We start from the raw sequence: 22,059 nt of genomic DNA on the forward strand, positions 1-22,059 counted from the left end.
AATTATGTATGTATTCTGGGTACTAATTTTTTATCAGTTATATATATTACAAATAATTTTTTTATTCTATGGCTTGGTATTTCATTCTCCTACTGGTGACTTTGTTTTTAACTAAACTTCTGATTTTGAGATAACTGTAGATTCACATGCAGTTGTAAGAAATAATACAACGAGCTCCTTCGTACTCTTAACTCAGTTTTTCCCAATAATAATATATTGCCAAACTATAGTACAATATGACCACTGAAATATTGATTCAGCCAAGATACTGAACATTTTCACCACAAGGATTCCTCATGTTGTCTTTTTATAGCCACAGCCACTCCCCTCTCACCCCGCAGCCCTTTAAACCCTGGCAACCACTAATCTGTTCTCCATTTCTATAATTTTATCATTTCAAATATGTTAGATAAATGGACTCATACAATGTGTAACATTTTGGGATTTTTTTTTTTCACTCAGCATAATTCTCTGGAGATTTTATCCAGGTTGTTGCTTATATCAGTAGTTTATACCTTTTTACTGCTGACTAGTAATCCAGAGTATGAGTGTACCACAGTTGTTAAACCATTCACCAGCTGAAGGATGTATGTGTTGTTTCCAGTTTTTGGCTACTATGAATAAAGTTGCTATAAACATTTGTGTACAGGTTTTTGTATGAACATATGTTTTCATTTCTTTAAGATAAATGCCCGGAGCATAATTGCTGGATCTCATGGTAGTTGCATGCTTATTTCCTCTACATACACTTAGAGCCACATCAGACAGTGTTATAATTTTTGTTTCAAACGTCATATATAATTTAGAAAACTGAAGAGGAAAAAGGAAGTCTATTGCTTTTACCCATATTTTTGTTTTACCATGTTCTTCTTTTCTGATCTGCCAAGATTCCTTCTTTTATCATTTCCCTTCAATTTAGAGAATTTTCTTTAGCCATTGCTTAGCCATTATACTAGTGACCCTAAATTATCTTCATTTTTCTTCATCTTACAATGTCTTGATTTCTCCTTTATTCCTAAAGGATATCTTCACTAGATATAAGATTCTGGGTTGACAGTGCTTTTCTTTCAGCACTTAAAAAAACTGTGCCACTTTCTTTTCTTCTCCATGGTTTCTGATGAGAAATCAACTGTCTTTTGAATTTTTTCCTCATGTAGGTAAGGTGTTGTTTTTCTCTTCCTGCTTTCAAGATTTTTCTCTGTCTTTAGTTTTTAGAAGTCTGACTGTGTCTTAGTGTGGATTTCTTTGGTTTGATCCTGTTTGGGTTTGGCTCATCTTGAAGCTGTAGGTTTATATATTTTGCCAAATTTTGGGAGTTTTCACCCAGTATTTCTTTGAGTACTTTTTTCAGCTTTGCCCTCTATCGTTTCTCCTTCTGGGCTACAATGATACAAATGTTAGATCTCTTGCTACAATCCCACAGGTCCTTGAGGCTCTGTTACTCTTTTTCCCCCAGTCTATTTTCTCTCCATTGATCAGACTGGGTAATTTCTATTTTTCTGTCTTCTAGTTCAGGGGTCCCCAACCCCTGGACCGTGGACCGGTACGAGTCCATTTCCGGTCCGTGGCCAGTTAGGAACCAGGCCGCACAGCAGGAGGAGAGCGGCGGGCAAGTGAGCAAGCAAAGCTCCGTCTGCTGCTCCCCATCACTCGCATTACCACCTGAAGCATCCCCCCACCCCATCTGTGGAAAAATTGTCTTCCACAAAACTGGTCCCTGGTGCCAAAAAGGTTGGGGACCACTGTTCTAGCTCACTGATTCCCCTGCCCCCTACATTCTGTTTTTGAGCCATCCACTGAATTTGTATTTAGATGACCATAGTTTTCTGTTCCAAAATTTCAATTTGTTAAAAAATATACACTTAAAAATGGTTAAGATGGTAAATGTATTGTGGGGTTTTTTTTTGTTGTTTCTTTGTTTGTTTTTTGCCACACCATGCAGCTTGTGGGATCTTAGTTCCCCAACCAGGGATTGAACCCAGGCCACAGCAATGAAAGTGCTGAGTCCTAACCACTGCACCACCAGAGAATTCCCTGTTACGTGTATTTTTTTAAATATTTTATTTATTTATTTATTTGGTTGCGCCGGGTCTTAGTTGCAGCAGGCATGCTCCTTAGTTGCAGCTTGCTGGCTCCTTAGTTGTGGCACATGGGCTCAGTTGCGGCAGGCGGGCTCCTTAGTTGTGGCATGCAAACTCTTAGTTGCGGCATGCATGTGGGATCTGGTTCCCTGATCAGGGGTGGAACCCAGGCCCCCTGCATTGGGAGCATGAATTTAACCACTGCACCACTAGGGAAGTCCCTGTTATGTGTATTTTAACACAATTAAAAAATTCAACTTGGTTCCTCTTTATATATTCTATTTCTTTGTGGAATCTTTCTATTTCTTTGCTGAGTTTTTATATTTTTTCATTTGTTTCAAGTGTTTCTGTAATTGCTTGTGGAACATTTTTATGATGGCTGCTTTAAAACTTTGGTCAGGTAAATTCTAAGACCTCTGTCATCTCAGTGCTGGTATCTATTCCTTGTTTTTTTACTCAGTTTAAGATCTTCCTGGTTCTTGGTATGGTGAGTGATTTTCAATAGAAACTTTGACATTGTGGGTATTATGTTGTAAGACTCTGGTTCTTATTTAATCTGTTTTATCTGGTTCCTCTGACACCCCTATTAATTCCCTATGCATCTGAGGAATAAGCCAAATTAGCTATGATATATCATCTTGTTAATGTATTGCTAGATTTCATTTGCTAATATTTTATTTACCATTGTTGTTCATGTGTGAGGCAGTCCTAAATTTTCCCTTTCCTATGTTTTCCTTAGGTTTTAGTATCCAGGTTAGTTTTGCCTTCAGTGAGCGAGTACTATCTCTTTTTATATTCTCTGGAAGAGTCTGGATAAAATTGATAATATTTCTTTCTTAAAGAAATAAGTTTGGAAGAATTTGACAGTGAAGCCATTTGAATTTGTAGTTTTCTTTGGGAGTAGGTTTATAATTGTAGGTTTAATTCCTTTAACAGTTATAGGACTATTTTGATTATCTCTTTTGTCTGTTTCAGTTCAGTAAATTAACTTTGTCTAAGAAATTTGTCCATTTTATTTAAACCTTCAAATTTATTGGAATAAGGTTGTTTACAATATCCTCTAATTATTTTTGTAACATCTGTAAAATCTGTGGTGATGTACATTTTCATTCCTGATGTTGGTTATTTACGCCTTTCTGTTTTTTCCTTGATCAGTCTCTCTAGGAGTTTATCCATTTTATTATTATTTTCAAAGAACCAAATTTTGACCTTACTGATTCTTTCTACTAGATATTTGTTTTCTATTTTATTGGTATCTGCTCTTACCTTTATTATTTCTTCCTTCTTTTTACTTTTTCAAGGTTTAATTTTCCTATTTTCTTAACTTATTGGTACACACCCTTAGCTCATTAATTTCAACTGTTTTTTTTTCTGATATATAAACAGAAGGTTATAAATTTCACACAAAGCACTACTTCAGCCAAATTCCCTAAGTTTGTTATGTCATATTTTCATTATCATTTAATTGAAAACATTTTCTATTTTCCATTGCGATTTCTTCTTCAACCCATGGGATATTTAGAAGTATATAAATTTGAGTATTTTCTACGTATCCTTTTTGTTATTGATTTCCAGCCTAACTCCACTGTTTAGAGGACACACTATGTATGCTTTCAATTATTTGAAATCTGACTTGCTTCTTGGTCTTTGCATATGATCAACTTAGATGAGCACATATTCTGCATTTATTAAGTGCAGAATTTATTTATTAAGTGTTATGAATATATTCAATTAAATCAACTTAATCATGTTATTCAAATTTATGTCTCTATTAATTTTTTTTTGCCCATTTATTCCATCCATTGCTAAGAGAGGTATGTTAAAGTCTCAAACTATGATTGTAAATTTGTCTATTTCCTTTTATTTTTTGTCAGTTTTTTCTTAATATCACACATATTTTTAATTTACTCTTTACAGAAGGAAATGTATTTTTCACCAAAAGTAAGAAGTGCACTAAAAAGTAAGAATCAGTTTTAAGCAGGGGTGAACAAACTTTTTATGTAAAGGGTCAGATAGAAAATATTATAAGCACTGCATGCCACATATAGTCTCTGTACATATTCTTTTTATTTTGTTTTGTTTTGTTTTTGCAACCTTTAAAAATTGTAAAATCCTTTCTTAGCTTGAGGAACATAGAAAAACAGGCTACAGGCCAGATTTGGACTATGGAATACTTGACTTTAAGTATTAAAGTTTAATGTATTCCAGTAATTATGTTGAGAGCCAAATAAAATTTAAATCAATAGGTATATTTGTACACTGACTATATGCCCAGTTTCCAACATTTTATCCTTTGTACTTTCAATATTATGAAATACTTCTGGGTTTCTTTAATGTGAATTTTTTTTTCTGGCATCACGTCCTCTGGAACATGTTCACCCTTTCATCACAACCACTTTTCTCATTTTTGTCAGTAAGTTAACCTTAAAGTTCCTCTAGCTGCATTACCAGAGTCTTGTGAATGGTGGCAATACCAACATTCCAATAGTCAGCTATTTCTTCTAGAATTCTACTTATAATCAAGTTTTATTTCACTTTCAGCACTATCAGTTTTCAGTTTTTTTGCTGCACTTTCAGCTTTGTTAACCAATTCTATCTTTCAATTATCAATTTTTGTAAAAAATCATGTGGATTTGTCACTGAGAGAAAAGAAGGCAATACCACTACATTCTTTGCAGTCTGTGTGTGAACCCAAAAGCAGATACACAGTGGCCAATCACTGATCATGATATGCACCTTTCACTTACATAATGATTTGTGGAACAAAGATCTAGCAGCAAAGTTTGTGCTTTATGCCATTACTGACAGTTACTATACCATGGTAACTGAAATTTGAACCCTGCTGTTGGGGGACTGGTATTATTTAACTAAACTGTGGTACCAAATTTGTGCCTATTGGAATGGTACAAAGTGAAGACTCTTTGTATATTAAATGTGAATGGTCTAAACACACCAGTTGAAAGACACAGATTGTCAGATTGGATAAATAAGCAAGATTCAACTATATGTGGTCTATAAGAAACTCACTTTAAATACAGAGACATAGAGAAGTTAAAATAGAAGGGAGGGGAGGGGAGAAGTGATAAATCTTACTTACAGAAGAATTCCAAATAATATAAGTAGTTATTCCTCCCTCCAGGAGGTGGAGCTTAATTCTCCCTCCTTTGAATGTGGGCTGGACTTAATGACTCATATCCAAATAATAGGGTATGGAAAGGGGAAAAATAAAAAATTTACAGAGGAGAAGACTGGCAAACCCTACCTTAACCAAGGATAATACATCATGACCATGTAGGGTTTATCCCAGGAATGCAGGACTTTCTCAACACTTAAAAGTCAATGTAAGTAACTCAGAAAGAGAAAAACAAATACTGTATGCTAACACATATATATGGAATTTAAAAAAAAAAAAAGGTTCTGAAGAACATAGGGGCAGGACAGGAATAAAGACACAGACATAGAGAATGGACTTGAGGACACAGGGAGGGGGAAGGGTAAGGTGGGACGAAGTGAGAGAGTGACATGGACATATATACACTAACAAATGTAAAATAGATAGTTAGTGGGAAGCAGCTGCATAGCACAGGGAGATCAGCTCCGTGCTTTGTGACCACCTAGAGGCGTGAAATAGGGAGGGTGGGAGGGAGACAAAAGAGGGAGGGGATATGGGGCTATATGTATACATATAGCTGATTCACTTTATTATACAGCAGAAACTAACATAACACTATAAAGTAATTAGACTCCAATAAAGATGTTTAAATAAAAGAAAAAAAAGAAATAAACAAAAGAGATGGTATATAATTTTAAAAAGTCAATGTAAGTCATCATATCAATAGACTGAAGAAGAAAAATCATATGACCACCACAATATATAAAAATAAAATAAAATTCAACATCCATTTGAATTCAAAGCCTTAAGCAAATTAGGAATGTAAGGAACTTCCTCAGCCTGATATAGGATATCTACAGCTAAAATCTTACTTAATGGTGAAAGACCAACTGCTTTCTCCCTAAGATCAGGAATAATATAAGACTATCCACTCTCACCAAATCTATTCAACATTGTACTGAATGTCCTAGCCAATGCAATGAGGTAAGAAAAACAAAGGCACGCAGATGGAAAGAGAAGAAATAAAATAATCTCTTTGTAAACAGCATGATTACTACATGGAAAATCTGAAAGAATCTAATACACACACACACACACACAAAGCCACTAAACTGAATAAGGGAGGTTAGCATGGTTTCAGGATACAAGGTTAACATGCAAAATTAATTGAATTTCTATATACTAGAAAGGAACAATTGGAAATTGAATTTTAAAAACAATGCCATTAAAATAACACCAAAAAATGAAATACTTAGGTATGAAACTAAAAAATATGTACAAGATCTGTATGCTGAAAACTCCAAAATGCTAATGAAAAAAATTCAAAGAACACCTAAATAAATGGAAAGGTAAGCCATGTTTACCGGTTAGAAGACTTGATATTGTTATGATGTTAATTCTCCCAAAATTGTCTACAAATTCAAAGAAATCCAAATCAAGATCAGTAGACTTTTCTTGGTAGAAATTAACAAGTCAACTTTAAAATTTGTATGGAAAGGTAAAGATGGTACAATACCAAAACAATTCTGAAAAAGAAGAACATCAGAGGATTCATGTTATCTGAGTTAGTATAAAGCTAGATTATCAGGACAATGTGGTATCAGAAAAGGATAAAGACAGAGGTCAGTGGAACAGAATAGAGAGTTCACACATATACACTGATTTTTGACAAAAGTGCAAAGGCAATTCAAGGAGAAAGGACAGTCTTTTCAATAAATGATGCTTGAATAATTGAAGACAGCTATATATAGAACCTTGACCCATACCTTGCACCATATACAAAGATTTATTCAAAATGTGTCATAGAAGTCAGTGTAAAGCCTAAAACTATAAAACTTTTAGAAGAAAACAAAGGAGGGAAATCTTTGTTTTCTTGGGTTAAGCAGATTTCTTAGATGCCACACCAAAAGCATAATCCACAAGAGTAAAAAAACTAATATCTTAGCCTTAATCAAAACTTAAAACTTCTATTCTTTGAAAGGCAGTGTTAAGATAGTGAAAAGAAAAACTACAAATTGGGAGCTAATATTTCAAAACACATCCTTGATAAAGAATTTTTTCTCCAAAATATATAAAGAACTCTCATAATTCAATAATAAGAAAACAAGCAACCCGACAGAGCTTCAAAATGGCGGAGGAGTAAGATGTGGAGATCACCTTCCTCCCCACAAATACATCAAAAATACATCTACATGTGGAACAACTCCTACAGAACACCTACTGAACGCTGGCAGAAGACCTCAGACTTCCCAAAAGCCGAATACCAGACAACAGAAGCAAGAAGAACTATAATCCTGCAGCCTGTGGAACAAAAACCACATTCACAGAAAGATAGACAAGATGAAAAGACAGAGGGCTATGTACCAGATGAAAGAACAAGATAAAACTACACAAAAACAACTAAATGAAGTGGAGATAGGCAGCCTTCCAGAAAAAGAATTCAGAATAATGATAGTGAAGATGATCCAGGACCTCGGAAAAAGAATGGAGGCAAAGATCGAGAATATGCAAGAAATGTTTAACAAAGACCTAGAAGAATTAAAGAACAAACACCTAGAAGAATTAAAGAACAAACAAACAGAGATGAACAGTACAATAACTGAAATGAAAAATACACTAGAAGGAATCAATAGCAGAATAACTGAGGCAGAAGAATGGATAAGTGACCTGGAAGACAGAATGGTGGAATTCACTGCCGCAGAAGAGAATAAAGAAAAAAGAATGAAAAGAAATGAAGACAGCCTAAGAGACCTCTGGGAAAACATTAAACGCAACAACATTTGCATCATAGGGGTCCCAGAAGGAGAAGAGAGAGAGAAAGGACCTGAGAAAATATTTGAAGTGATTATAGTAGAAAAATTCCCTAACATGGGAAAGGAAATAGTCACCCAAGTCCAGGAAGCACAGAGAGGCCCATACAGGATAAATCCAAGGAGAAACATGCCGAGACACATAGTAATCAAATTGGCAAAAATTAAAGACAAAGAAAAATTATTGAAAGCAACAAGGGAAAAATGACAAATAACATACAAGGGAACTCCCATAAGGTTAACAGCTGATTTCTCAGCAGAAACTCTACAAGCCAGAAGGGAGTGGCATGACATATTTAAAGTGACGAAAGGGAAGAACCTACAACCAAGATTACTCTACCCGGCAAGGATCTCATTCAGATTTGACAGAGAAATGAAAAGCTTTACAGACAGGCAAAAGCTAAGAGAATTCGGCACCACCAAACCAGCTCTACAACAAATGCTAAAGGAACTTCTCTAAGTGGGAAACACAAGAGAAGAAAAGGACCTACAAAACCAAACCATAACAATTAAGAAAATGGTAATAGGAACATACATATCGATAATTACCTTAAACGTGAATGGATTAAATGCTCCAACCAAAAGACAGGTTCGCTGAATGGATACAAAAACAAGACCCATATATATGCTGTCTACAAGAGACCCACTTCAGACCTAAGGACACATACAGACTGAAAGTGAGGGGATGGAAAAAGATATTCTATGCAAATGGAAATGAAAAGAAAGCTGGAGTAGCAATACTCATATCAGATAAAATAGACTTTAAAATAAAGAATGTTACAAGAGACAAGGAAGGACACTACATAATGATCAAGGGATCAATCCAAGAAGAAGATATAACAATTATAAATATATATACACCCAACATAGAAGCACCTCAATACATAAGGCAACTGCTAACAGCTATAAAAGAGGAAATCGACAGTAACACAATAATAGTGGGGGACTTTAACACCTCATTCACACCAATGGACAGATCATCCAAACAGAAAATTGATAAGGAAACACAAGCTTTAAATGACACAATAGACCAGATAGATTTAATTGATATTTATAGGACATTCCATCCAAAAACAGCAGATTACACTTTCTTCTCAAGTGCACATGGAACATTCTCCAGGATAGATCACATCTTGGGTTACAAATCAAGCCTCATTAAATTTAAGAAAACTGAAATCATATCAAGCATCTTTTCTGACCACAATGCTATGAGATTAGAAATGAATTACAGGGAAAAAGCTGTAAAAAACACAAACACATGGAGGCTAAACAATATGTTACTAAATAACCAAGAGATCACTGAAGAAATCAAAGAGGAAATCAAAAACTACCTAGAGACAAATGACAATGAAAACACGATGATCCAAAACCTATGGAATGCAGCAAAAGCAGCTCTAAGAGGGAAGTTTATAGCAATAGAAGCCTACCTCAAGAAACAAGAAACATCTCAAATAAACAATCTAACCTTACACCTAAAGGAACTAGAGAAAGAAGAACAAACAAAACCCAAAGTTAGCAGAAGGAAAGAAATCATAAAGATCAGAGCAGAAATAAATGAAATAGAATGAAAGAAAACAATAGCAAAGATCAATAAAACTAAAAGTTGGTTCTTTGAGAAGATAAACAAAATTTATAAACCTTTAGCCAGACTCATCAAGAAAAAGAGGGAGAGGACTCAAATCAATAAAATTAGAAATGAAAAAGGAGAAGTTACAACAGACACCGCAGAAATACAAAGCATCCTAAGAGACTACTACAAGCAACTCTATGCCAATAAAATGGACAACCTGGAGAAATGGACAATTTCTTAGAAAGGTATAACCTTTCAAGACTGAACCCGGAAGAAATAGAAAATATGAAAAAACCAATCACAAGTAATGAAATTGAAACTGTGATTAAAAATCTTCCAACAAACAGAAGTCCAGGACCAGATGGCTTCACAGGTGAATTCTATCAAACATTTAGAGAAGAGCTAACACCCATCCTTCTCAAACTCTTCCAAAAAAATGCAGAGGAACACTGCGAAACTCATTCTATGAGGCCACCATCACCCTGATACCAAAACCAGAGAAAGATACTACAAAAAAAGAAAATTACAGACGAATATCACTGATGAATATAGATCCAAAAATCCTCAGTAAAATACTAGGAAACAGAATCCAACAGCACATTAAAAGGATCATACACCATGATCAAGTGGGATTTATCCCAGCGATGCAAGGATTCTTCAATATGTGCAAATCAATCAATGTGATACACCATATTAACAAGCTAAAGAATAAAAACCATATGATCATCTCAAGAGATGCAGAAAAAGCTTTTCACAAAATTCAACACCCATTTATGATAAAAAACTCTCCAGAAAGTGGGCATAGAGGGAACCTACTTCAACATAATAAAGGCCATATACGACAAACCCACAGCAAACATCATTCTCAATGGTGAAAAACTGAAAGCATTTCCTCTAAGATCAGGAACAAGACAACGATGTCCACTCTCACCACTATTATTCAACGTAGTTTTGGAAGTCCTAGCCATGGCAATCAGAGAAGAAAAAGAAATAAAAGGAATACAAATTGGAAAAGAAGTAAAACTGTCACTGTTTGCAGATGACATGATACTATACATAGAGAATCCTAAAGATGCCACCAGAAAACTACTAGCGGTAATCAATGAATTTGGTAAAGTTGCAGGATACAAAATTAATGCACAGAAATCTCTTGCATTCCTATACACCAATGATGAAAAATCTGAAAGAGAAATTAAGGAAACACTCCCATTTATCAAATGAAACAAAACAAAAACAAAACAAAAAGAATAAAATACCTAGGAATAAACCTACCTAGGGAGACAAAAGACCTGTATGCAGAAAACTATAAGACACTGATGAAAGAAATTAAAGATGATACCAACAGATGGAGAGATATACCATGTTCTTGGATCAGAAGAATCAATATTGTGAAAATGACTATACTACCCAAAGCAACCTACAGATTCAATGCAATCCCTATCAAATTACCAATGGCATTTTTCACAGAACTAGAACAAAAAAATCTTAAAATCTGTATGGAGACACAAAAGACCCCAAATAGCCAAAGCAGTCTTGAGGGAAAAAAACGGAGCTGGAGGAATCAGACTCCCTGACTTCAGACTATACTACAAAGCTGCAGTAATCAAGACAGTATGGGGGCTTCCCTGGTGGCGCAGTGGTTAAGAATCTGCCCGCCAATGCAGGGGACACGGGTTTGAGCCCTGGTCTGGGAAGATCCCACATGCCGCAGAGCGACTAGGCCCATGAGCCACAAATACTGAGCCTGTGCTCCGCAATGGGAGAGGCCGCGACCAGGAGAGGCCCACGCACCGTGATGAAGAGTGGCCCCCGCTCGCCGCAACTGGAGAAAGCCCTCGCACAGAAACAAAGACCCAACACAGCCAAAAATAAATATAAATAAAATTTTTAAAAAGACAGTATGGTACTGGCACCAAAACAGAAATATAGATCAATGGAACAGGATAGAAAGCCCAGAGATAAACCCACGCACCTACGGTCAACTAATCTATGACAAAGGAGGCAAGCATGTACAATGGAGTAAAGACCATCTCTTCAATAAGTGGTGCTGGGAAAACTGGACAGCTACATGTAAAAAAATGAAATTAGAACATTCCCTAACACCATACACAAAAATAAACTCAAAATGGATTAAAGACCTAAATGTAAGGTCAGACACTATAAAACTCTTAGAGGAAAACACAGGAAGAACACTCTTTGACATAAATCACAGCAAGATCTTTTTTGATCCACCTCCTAGAGTAATGGAAATAAAAACAAAAATAAACAAATGGGACCTAATGAAACTTAATAGCTTTTGTAAAGCAAAGGAAACTACACACAAGACAAAAAGACAATCCTCAGAATGGGAGAAAATATTTGCAAACAAATCAACGGACAAAGGAGTAATCTCCAAAATATATAAACAGCTCATGCAGCTCAATATTAAAAACACAAACAACCCAATCCAAAAATGGGCAGAAGACTTAAATAGACATTTCTCCAAAGAAGATATACAGATGGCCAAGAAGCACATGAAAAGTTGCTCATCACTAATTATTAGAGAAATGCAAATCAAAACTATAATGAGGTATCACCTCACACCAGTTAGAATGGACATCATCCGAAAATCTACAAACAACAAATACTGGAGAGGGTGTGGAGAGAAGGGAACCCTCTTGCACTGTTGGTGGGATGTAAAGTAATACAACCACTATGGAGAACAGTATGGAGTTTCCTTAAAAAACTAAAAAGAGAATTACCATATGACCCAGCAATCCCACTACTGTGCATATACCCAGAGAAAACCATAATTCAAAAAGACACATGCACCCCAATGTTCATTGCAGCACTACTTACAATAGCCAGGTCATGGAAGCAACCTAAATGCCCATTGACAGACGAATGGACAAAGAAGATGTGGTACATATATACAATGGAACGTTACTCAGCCATAAAAAGGAACGAAATTGGGTCATTTGTAGACATGTGGATGGATCTAGAGACTGTCATACGGAGTGAAGTAAGTCAGAAAGAGAAAAACAAATATCACATATTAACGCATATATGTGGAACCTAGAAAAATGGTATAGATGAACCAGTTTACAGGGCAGAAATTGAGACACAGATGTAGAGAACAAACGTATGGACACCAAGGGGGGAAAGCAGTGGTGGGTGGGGGTGGTGGTGTGATGAATTGGGAGTTTGGGATTGACATGTATACACTGATGTGTATAAAATAAATGACTAATAAGAACCTGCTGTATAAAAAAATAAATAAAATAAAATTCAAAGAAAAATATTTGAGTTCAATAAAAAAAAGAAAGAGAAAAACAAATATTGTATATTAATGCATATATGTGGAACCTAGAAAAATGATACAGATGAACTGGTTTGCAGGGCAGAAATTGAGACACAGATGTAGAGAACAAATGTATGGACACCAAGGGGGGAAAGTGGTGGGATGAATTGGGAGATTGGGATTGACATATATACACTAATATGTATAAAATGGATAACTAATAAGTTGCTATATAAAAAAATAAATAAAATAAAAGCCAAATACCTTCTCTATCCACTGGGAAAAAAAAAGTAGATTGTAAAAGCTATTAAGAAAACATGAAATACCTATGATAAACCATGATGGAAAAGAACATGAAAAAGAATATATATATGTATAACTGAGTCACTTTGTTGTACAGCCGAAATTAAACACAACATTGTAAATCAGCTATACTTCAATAAAATTTTTTTAAAAAGAGAAAAAAAAAAAACAAAAAACAAGCAACCCAATAACATAATGGACAAAAGATTTGAACAGACATTTTACCAAAGAACATAAATGAATGGTAAATAGATACATGAAAGTATGCTTAACATCATTAATCACTAGGGAAATAGAAATTAAAGCAGGTCTTAATAAATTTAAGAGAACGGAAATCACACCAAGGTTCTTTTCCAAACACAATGGTATGAAAGTAGAAATCAATTACAAGAGAAAAACTGGAAAATTCATAAATATGTGCAGATTAAACAACAGGCTCCAGAACACCCAATGGGTGAAAGAAGAAATCAAAAGGGAAATTTAAAATGATCGTGAGACAAATGGAAATACACCATACCAAATCTTATGGGATGCAAAAAAAGGAGTTCTAAGACAGAAGTTTATAGCAATAAATATCAACATTAAGAAAAAAGAAAAATCTGAAATAAACAACCCAACTTTACACTAAGAACAAACTAAGCCAAAAGATACAGGAAGGAAATAACAAAGACCAGAGTGGAAAGAAATGAAATAGAGACTAGAAAGACAAGGGAGACTAACAATGAAAAATAAGAGTTGTTTTTGGAAAGATAAACAAATAAACAAACCTCTAGCTAGACTAAAAAAAGAGAGAAGACTCAAATAAATAAAAGCAGAAATGAAAGGAGACATTACAACACAGAAATACTAAGGATCATAAGAAACAACTATGAATAATTATATGCCAAAAAATTAGACAACCTAGAAGAAATGGATAAATTCCTGGAAACATAAATCTACCAAGTCTGAATCATGAAAAAACAGAAAATCTGAACAGACCAATTACTAGCAAGGAGATTGAACCAGTAATCAAAAACCTCTCAACAAAGAAAAGTCCAGGACCAGATGAGTTTACTGGTGAATTCCACCAAGCATTGAAAGAAAAATTAATAGCAATTCTTCTCAAATTATTCCAAAAAGTAAAGTAAGAGGGAAAACTTCCAAACTCATTTACTCTCATACCAAAGCCAGACCATGACACTACAAGAAAAGAACATAACAGGCCAATATTCCTGGTGAACATAGATGCAAAAATCCCCAAGAAAATATGAGCAAACTGAATTCAACAGCACATTAAAAGGATCACACACCATAATCAAGTAGGATTTATCCCTGAGATGCAAGGATGGTTCAACATACGCAAATCAATAAATGTAATACACCACATTAACAAAACAAAGGATAAAAATCATATGATCATCTCAGTAGCTGCAGAAAAAGTATCTGACAAAATTCAACATCCTTTCATGATAAAAACTCTCAAAAAACTGGTATAGAAGAAACATACTTCAACATAATAAACGCCATATATGACAGACCACAGACCACTTTTTTATACTCAAAATTTAAAAGCTAAAAGCTTTTCTTCTAAGATCAGGAATAAGACAAGGATGCCCAGTCTTGCCACTTTTATTCAACATAGTTGTGGAAGTCCTAGCCAGAGAAATTAGGCAAGAAAAAGAAGTAAAAGGCATCGAAATCAGAGAGGAAGAAGTAAAACTGTCTCTGCAGATAACATAATATATACAGAAAACCCTAAAGTCACTACCAAAAAATGGTTAAAACTAATCAATGAATTCAGTAAAGTTGCAGTATACAAAAATCACTATACAAAAATCAGTTGCATTTTTATACACTAACAACTATAAGAGAAATTAAGAAAACAGGCCCATTAACAATAGCACCAAAAACAATAATGTACTTAAGAATAAGTTTAACCAAGGAGGTGAAAGATCTGTGCACTGAAAACTGTAAAACACTGATGAAAGAAGTTGAAGACACAAATAAATGGAAAGCTATTCTGTGTTCATGGACTGGAAGAATTAGTATTGTTAAAATGGTCATACTGCCCAAAGCAATCTGCAGATTCAATGCAATCCTTATTAAAAACCCAATAGCATTTTTCACAGAAATAGAAAAAATAATCCTAATATTCATATAGAACCATAAGAGACACCAAATAGTGAAAATAATCTTAAGAAAGAAGAACAAAACTGGAGGCATCACATTTCCTGATTCCAAACGGTATTACAAAGCTATAGTAACCAAAACAGCATGGTATTGGCATAAAAACAGACACATAGATCTATGGAACCAAATAGAGAGCCCAGAAATAAACTCATGCTTTTATGGCCAATTAATTTTTGCAAAGAATTCAATAATATACAATGGGGAAAGGTTAATCTCTTCAATAAATAGTGTTGGGAAAACCAGACAGCTACGTTAAAAAGAATAAAAGTGGGCCCTTATGTCATACCATACACAAAAATCGACTCAAAATGGATTAAAGACTTGAACATTAGACCTGAAACCATAAAACTCCTAAGGCAAAAGCATAGAGGATAAGCTCTTGGAAATGATTTTTTTTTTCCCTGTGGATTTGACACCAAAAGCAAAGGCAACCAATGCAAAAATAAACAAGTTAGGCTACATCAAATTAAAAAGCTTTTGCACAGCAAAGGAAATCATCAACAAAATGAAAAAGCAACCTGTGGAAGGGGATAAAATATATGCAAACCACATATCCAATAAAGGGCTAATACACAAAATATACAAGAAACTCATACAACTCAATAGCAAAAAAACAAATAACCCAAAGTTTTCAATGGGCAAAGGACCTGAATAGACATTTTTCAAAAAAGACAAACAAATCCAACAGGGACATGAAAAGGTGATCAATGTCATAATCATCAGGGAAATGCAAATGAAAACAACAATGAAATATCACCTCACACCTGTTTGAATGGCCTTTATCAGAAAGACAAGAGATAACAAATGCCAATGAGGATATGGAGAAAAGGGAATCAGTGTACACTGTTGGTAGGAATATAAACTGGTAAAGCCACTATGGAAAACAATATGGAGGTTTCTCAATAACTTAAGAATAGAACCACCACATGATTCAGCAATTTCGCTTCTGGGTATATATCCAAAGGAAACGAAGTCATTATCTCCAGAGATATCTGTACTCCCATCTTCACTGCAGCATTATTCACAGTAGCCAAGGTATAGACACAAATTAAGTGTCATATATTTATAGTGGGATATTATTCAGTCTTAAAAAAGAAGGAAATTCTGCCATTTGGACAACATGGGTGAATCTGGAGGGTATTAATGTTAACTGAAATAAGCCCGACAGAGAAAGACAAATACCACATGGTATAGCTTATATGTGGAAGCTAAAAAAAAAAAAAAAAAGTCAAACTCATAGAAACACTGAGTAGAAAAATGGTTGCCAGGGTTTGAGGGGTGGGGGAAATAGGGAGAGGTTGGTAAAAGGGTACAAACTTTCAGCTACAAGATGAATAATGTCTGAGGAGCTAATGCATAACATGATGACTACAGTTGATAACACTGTATTGTATAATTGAAATTTGCTAAGAGAGTAGAAAAATGTTCTCACTAATAAAAAAAATAAAACCATGAGATGACGGATGTGTTAATTAACTAGATGGGGGAATCCTTTCAAATATATGTATATATCAAATATATCATCACAATGTACACTTTAAATATCTTACAATTTCATTTGTCAATTATACTTCAATAAAGCTGTAATTTTAAAAAAGGGAAGGAACAAATAAATAATATGAAAATGCAAAAAGGCAGAAACTACAGACAGGTAGAATTTTTAGAAAACATAATGTGGTAACTTAATGCCAATACATTTTTAAAAACAAAATGAAAAATTTCCTAGAAAAATCTAAATTACCAAAGTTAGCTAAAGAAAAAATAGAAAACTTAAAGAAAACAATACCATTAGATAATTTGATTTGGTAGTCAAAAATATCTGTCTTACACAGGGACATGTGCACACATGCACACACACACAAATATACCAAACAAAAAGGGCCTCAGGTCTTTTATAGGGAAGTTTTACCAACTTTAAAGGATCAGGTAATTCTTCTATTAAACTGTTCCATAGTAAAAGAAAAGAAGGAACGCTTACCAACTGATTTTATGATGCTACTGGGGTACCAAAACTGGATGAGGAGAGTGCAAGAAAAAAAATACATAAATCAATCTCAGGAACATAAAGGTAAACATTCTAAATAAAAGTTAGCAGTAGGTTTTTTACATTCATCATGATCAAGGAAGAATGTGAGGAAGATTCAACATTAGAACCATCTAACAATATAATTCGCCACATTAACAGATTAAAAAAGAAAAAACCCTGTGATCATCTCAATACATACTAAAATTTAAAAATCATACAATGCAATTCAACATTAATAATAAGAAAAAACTTCTGGGCAGAGTAGAAGTAGAAGAGAATTTTCTGAACCTGATTATTGTCTTCAACCAAAACCCCACAGCAAACAATGTTCTTAGTAGGGCAACTTTAGAAATATTCTATTTCCTCATTAAAAGCAGAGACAGTTGAGGGATGACCACTACTGCCATCATTACTACTGCCATCACTATTGAACATTGTTCCTGAGGCCCTTGCACATGCAGTAAGACAGAGCACAGTATAGAGAGAATAAGGAGGGGGAGAGAGGGGTACCAGTCAGGAGTGTATGTGACTGCAAATATCAGAAACCCTAACTACCTCATGGCTTAAACAATGAGGAGTTCATTTATCTCATAAGGAATCAGGAAGTAGGAAGTCTAGTGCTGATGATGCTGATACACCGGGTTAGAACGAGTCTCTGCTTTTACCTTCTTTAGCATGTTTCATTTCATCCTCATGCTTGCTAACTCACAGCTCTAAGATGACTCCTGCAGATGTGGGCCTTAACATACACACTCCAGGCAGAAAGAGGGAAAAATAGTGGCACCAATCTCTTCCCAGAAGCCCCGGGTTGGACTTCACTTCTCACTGATCACATGGCCACTGTTAGGTACAAGAAAGGCTGAGAAAGTGAATGTCCAGGGATAAGAGTAGGATTAGGATTAGGATTTGGGACACACTTATACTAAATACTTAGGATGATAAATTATGCTTGGTTTAATCCATTCATGAAATTCTGGTCTAATCCATTCATGGATATTAAATATATTTAATATCTGGGGCATACCTGTACTACACCGTTACTTGTTGTTTGTCTAAAGTTTAAATTTCACTGTGTGCCCTTTAAAAATTTTTTTTTTTGCTAAATCTGGAAACCCTAGAAGCTGGGGATGTTATTACCCTGAAAAAATTGAGGTTCTAAAATCAGCAAGGAAGAAGGGGGTATGGCTTCTTGGGAGGCACATGCCAATAACTACCACAGAAACATACAAATTTCTCTAAAAAGACAAGATTTTTTTCCCTGACATTGACACTGGCAAAATTTATCCAACAGATTTTTCCAGAAGGTTAACTGAGTAGCAAAACAGGCAGTGCCTTAGGATGTAGACACATTCTTCAAATGCATGTGTCCCATAAAATCCAAGGCTACATGAAGTTATAAATTTAATGATAGAATTTCTGCAGGTAACTAAGAAAAACCTCAAAAAAATTTTTTTAGAGATACCATTAACTGGATTATCCATGTGAAATTACAAATCTTTTAGATCTTCATTCTACCAAATTTCACTGAAATTTTAATAAATTCCTTTAAAAATCATGCCCACTTCTCAGCTGCTATTTTGTTTCATCATGGGAATTTAACCATAAATCTCATTTGTCTGCAGGAACCTGAAAGTTAAACAAAAAGTATACTGAGCTTGCAGATAATAGGAATAACAGGTTTTATGGGTGAATTTGTGGACTCACAGTAGCCTGGGTATACAGTGTGAACTGACCTCCAAAGTAGGAGAGCCAGGTTCAAGTGGACAGTGAGGTAGGACATCACAGAAGTCAAGGCAAAAACTTGTAGGATGAAAATGGAGTCTTCACACACTACAGCTGTCCCTCGGTATCCTCAGGGGATTGGTTCCAGGACCCCCAGTGGATACTCAAATCTGCGGATGCTCGAGTCCCTCCTATAGTATGGCATTGCACAGTTGGCCCTCTGTATTCCCGGGTTCTGCATCTGTGGATTCAACCAACCGTGGATGGAAATTGGCTGAATCTGCGGATGCAGAATCCATGGATACAGAGGAGCGACTGTATAGCCAATTGCCCAGCCTTAGGGAAGTTGGTGGGCAGTCTCGCAGTCCTGGAGGATCGCTGGAAGACAGGGAAACCAGGAAGGCGGTAAAAGGGGGTTGGTGATTTTTTTGTGCTAAGACTCTGGACTTCCTGCTACTTTTAAAGAGATGGCTGAAGATACTCCTTGCAGCCCACTTGAGGCAATGTGAGAGAACTGAGTCCTCAAAGTGGAATTCTAAATCGTATACTGATGTGTTGTATTTAACGAATATCTGTCAGTTCTTTCTAACATTGTTGTGAGAGAACTGACAGAAAAGGGGTGGACTAAGGAAGTGAGTTGAAAGAAGCCTCACTTCTTTGACTGAATTAACTATTTAAATAAATTATTTGTTCTCTTTCTTAGAAAGAGTAGGGTAAGGATTTTTCTCTCCTGAGAATGTCAGATTTGAGCTTTTCTGTAAAGGGCAGTTGGGTTTGCTGCCAGGCAACAGGAGAGATTCCATTTCTCTTCCAAGCATTGTCTAGCACGTAGGCTTACCCCCCACTGACTAGATGTGTTCTCCAAAAGTTGTTGCTTATAGATTTAATTAATTTCAAAAATAATATTTACTTGTGTTTTTCACTTGTTTTATTTACCCAAAGCCATTTTAATTCTTTAGAATTTTCTTTTTAAATGACTATACATTAGAATAGTCCATCTTATATAGTTATATTTATTTACCTTTTAAGGGAACTTGGGAATACGGCTATTTAAAGAAATCTTATAGCGAAACATTTTATAAGACAAAGATAACTCTCTAAATTGCTTGCTTTTAAAATCTGCCTTTTCCTCTAGGAAATTTGCATAAGGGGAGCTGACCTTATGTTCTGATGGAACTGTTGCCCTTCCAAGCTCTTTGCTTTCCTTTTGAAGTCAATTATCACAAATGTTTCATTGAATTGATACAAGAACGACTGGTAGTGAACAGTGAATGGGTGACAGAGCCATCTGACTTTCAAGGTGCAAACCCAGTAGCATCAACCCAATGAATCAGTCTCTCTTTCCGGAAGAGGTAACATTGCACCACTTCCATCCACAGCCCCTTTCGCTACACCCCAGAGAACACAATCGATTCCAGCGGAAGTGAAGAATCCCTCTCTCAGGAAACAAAGATCAGAGGTATTCATATTCCTAACTAACGAAAGAAAATTGTTCTGATTTACAATATTCTCAGTGAGATTTTTGGTAATACGCACATGTTATCGAGTTGTACCTTTCACATAGAAATAAATACTATTTCAGCTGCTGCTGGAATGCATTTGATTTTAAAAGGGAAGATTGTTATGCAGGTAAACTCTACTATGACAATATCAGTAGGATCTAAAAAATTCCATCATGTTGCGTTATTTCGAGATTAACTAAATGACTGAGTCAATCTCTACTGCTAGCTGGTCAAGGGCCCAGGAGTCTGGAATAGTTTTGTATTTCAAATTACAAAATTTGAAATTTGTGTTGCATAGGGTATGCTATTGTGAGGTTCCATTTATCTTTAAGCATAGGATAATAAAGCAAGTTCCCCAATTTTGTACAGATACCTTAATGCGGAAGGGAAAGGAAATCTGTATTCTCTAACATTAGGATCTCACAGTACAACATGCTCAACCTTACGGAGATTCTCCTGGTTTAAAGGTGCTGGACTTTTGTAGCTTGCTTTCTTATGTTTACGAGCCACAGACAGACGAGTAATAACTGAGACTTTTCACCACAGAAGGAGACAGCTGGCAGTGTTTTTTTTTCTGGGCTTACCCTATGTGGTCATGTTTACAGCTGCTCCCATTTTTTTAAAAAAAAAGAAAGGAAGAAAGAAAGAGAAATTGAAGAGTGGCACAGAAGAAATTAATCCTACTATGTCTGCATAGTAAACGGTTACCTGTTCTTTCCAGACCTTCATCTTTTAATGCCCACATCTTCCTCAAGATGTTTTCACTGTATTTGCAGCACTGGTGGGCTGTTTCCCCTTAAGAGATTTCCAAGCTCTTTATGTAGCAGTATGTCATGTGACACCCCAGTTGTCATGGCAAATATTTGTGTTTCATGAAAAACGTGGGTTAAAAAAAATCAATGTAAATGGCCAAATCCCAAGACAGACAGGCCTTCAGGCTAGTGTTTGGCCTGCACCATGATTGTTTCAGATTCAGCTGTTTAACAGGCTGTGCGAAGGCCATGGGCTAATGTGCATAATGGGAACAGGCAGGCGCACCTGTTTTGATTCTCACCGTGTTCGAGCTCTCAGGTTCCACAGTTTATAGGTAACAGATCTATAGGTAATATAAATATGACTGTGTTTTAGCCAGTAAGTGGCCTATCTCAAAAAAAAAATTACTTTAAATAATGACATTTCCTGAGTGCTAATTAACCCTGCCTTTAACCTCTTCCCTATTGACTTCATGAAGCTTTCCCCTACTGCTAAAAGCAGTAATATTTGAAGACTTCCCCGTGGTCCCGAATTAGTACATTTCTGAATTGACTCTTCAACGGTAAATGAAATTATTCATAGACTCTGTGGAAAGTGTCCTAGCATGGAAGTTAAAAGGCTAAGAGAAAGACTGTGATATGCCTGGACTCACGATAAACCCAGAACAGAGCTTGGATCAGTCCCCACCACCGGGCAGTGTGGTGCCACATGGAGAAACCCTTTCTTGCAAA

At 35.5% G+C, this 22,059-nt stretch overlaps 1 protein-coding gene and 1 long non-coding RNA gene across 2 annotated transcripts in view; one reads left to right on the forward strand and one right to left on the reverse strand.

Annotated features, from left to right (window-relative positions):
• LOC309624842 (IQ domain-containing protein H-like) overlaps positions 1–21,290 on the forward strand; it is a 102,070-nt gene extending 80,780 nt beyond the window's left edge. Inside the window, exon 8 of the mRNA XM_082383548.1 lies at positions 20,453–21,290. Within this exon, the coding sequence (XP_082239674.1) occupies positions 20,453–20,571 (119 nt within the window). The 3' untranslated portion in view covers positions 20,572–21,290. The remainder of the gene's footprint in view (positions 1–20,452) is intronic.
• The window catches only part of LOC309624853, a 57,603-nt gene extending 36,245 nt beyond the window's left edge, over positions 1–21,358 (reverse strand). The window contains exon 1 of the long non-coding RNA XR_014242166.1: positions 21,284–21,358. This is a non-coding gene — a long non-coding RNA (uncharacterized lncRNA). The remainder of the gene's footprint in view (positions 1–21,283) is intronic.
• Positions 21,359–22,059: the final 701 nt, after the last annotated feature.

This window comes from Balaenoptera borealis (assembly GCF_965194805.1).
Source record: "Balaenoptera borealis genome assembly, chromosome: 3".
In the NCBI taxonomy this organism is placed as follows: Eukaryota; Metazoa; Chordata; class Mammalia; order Artiodactyla; family Balaenopteridae; genus Balaenoptera; species Balaenoptera borealis.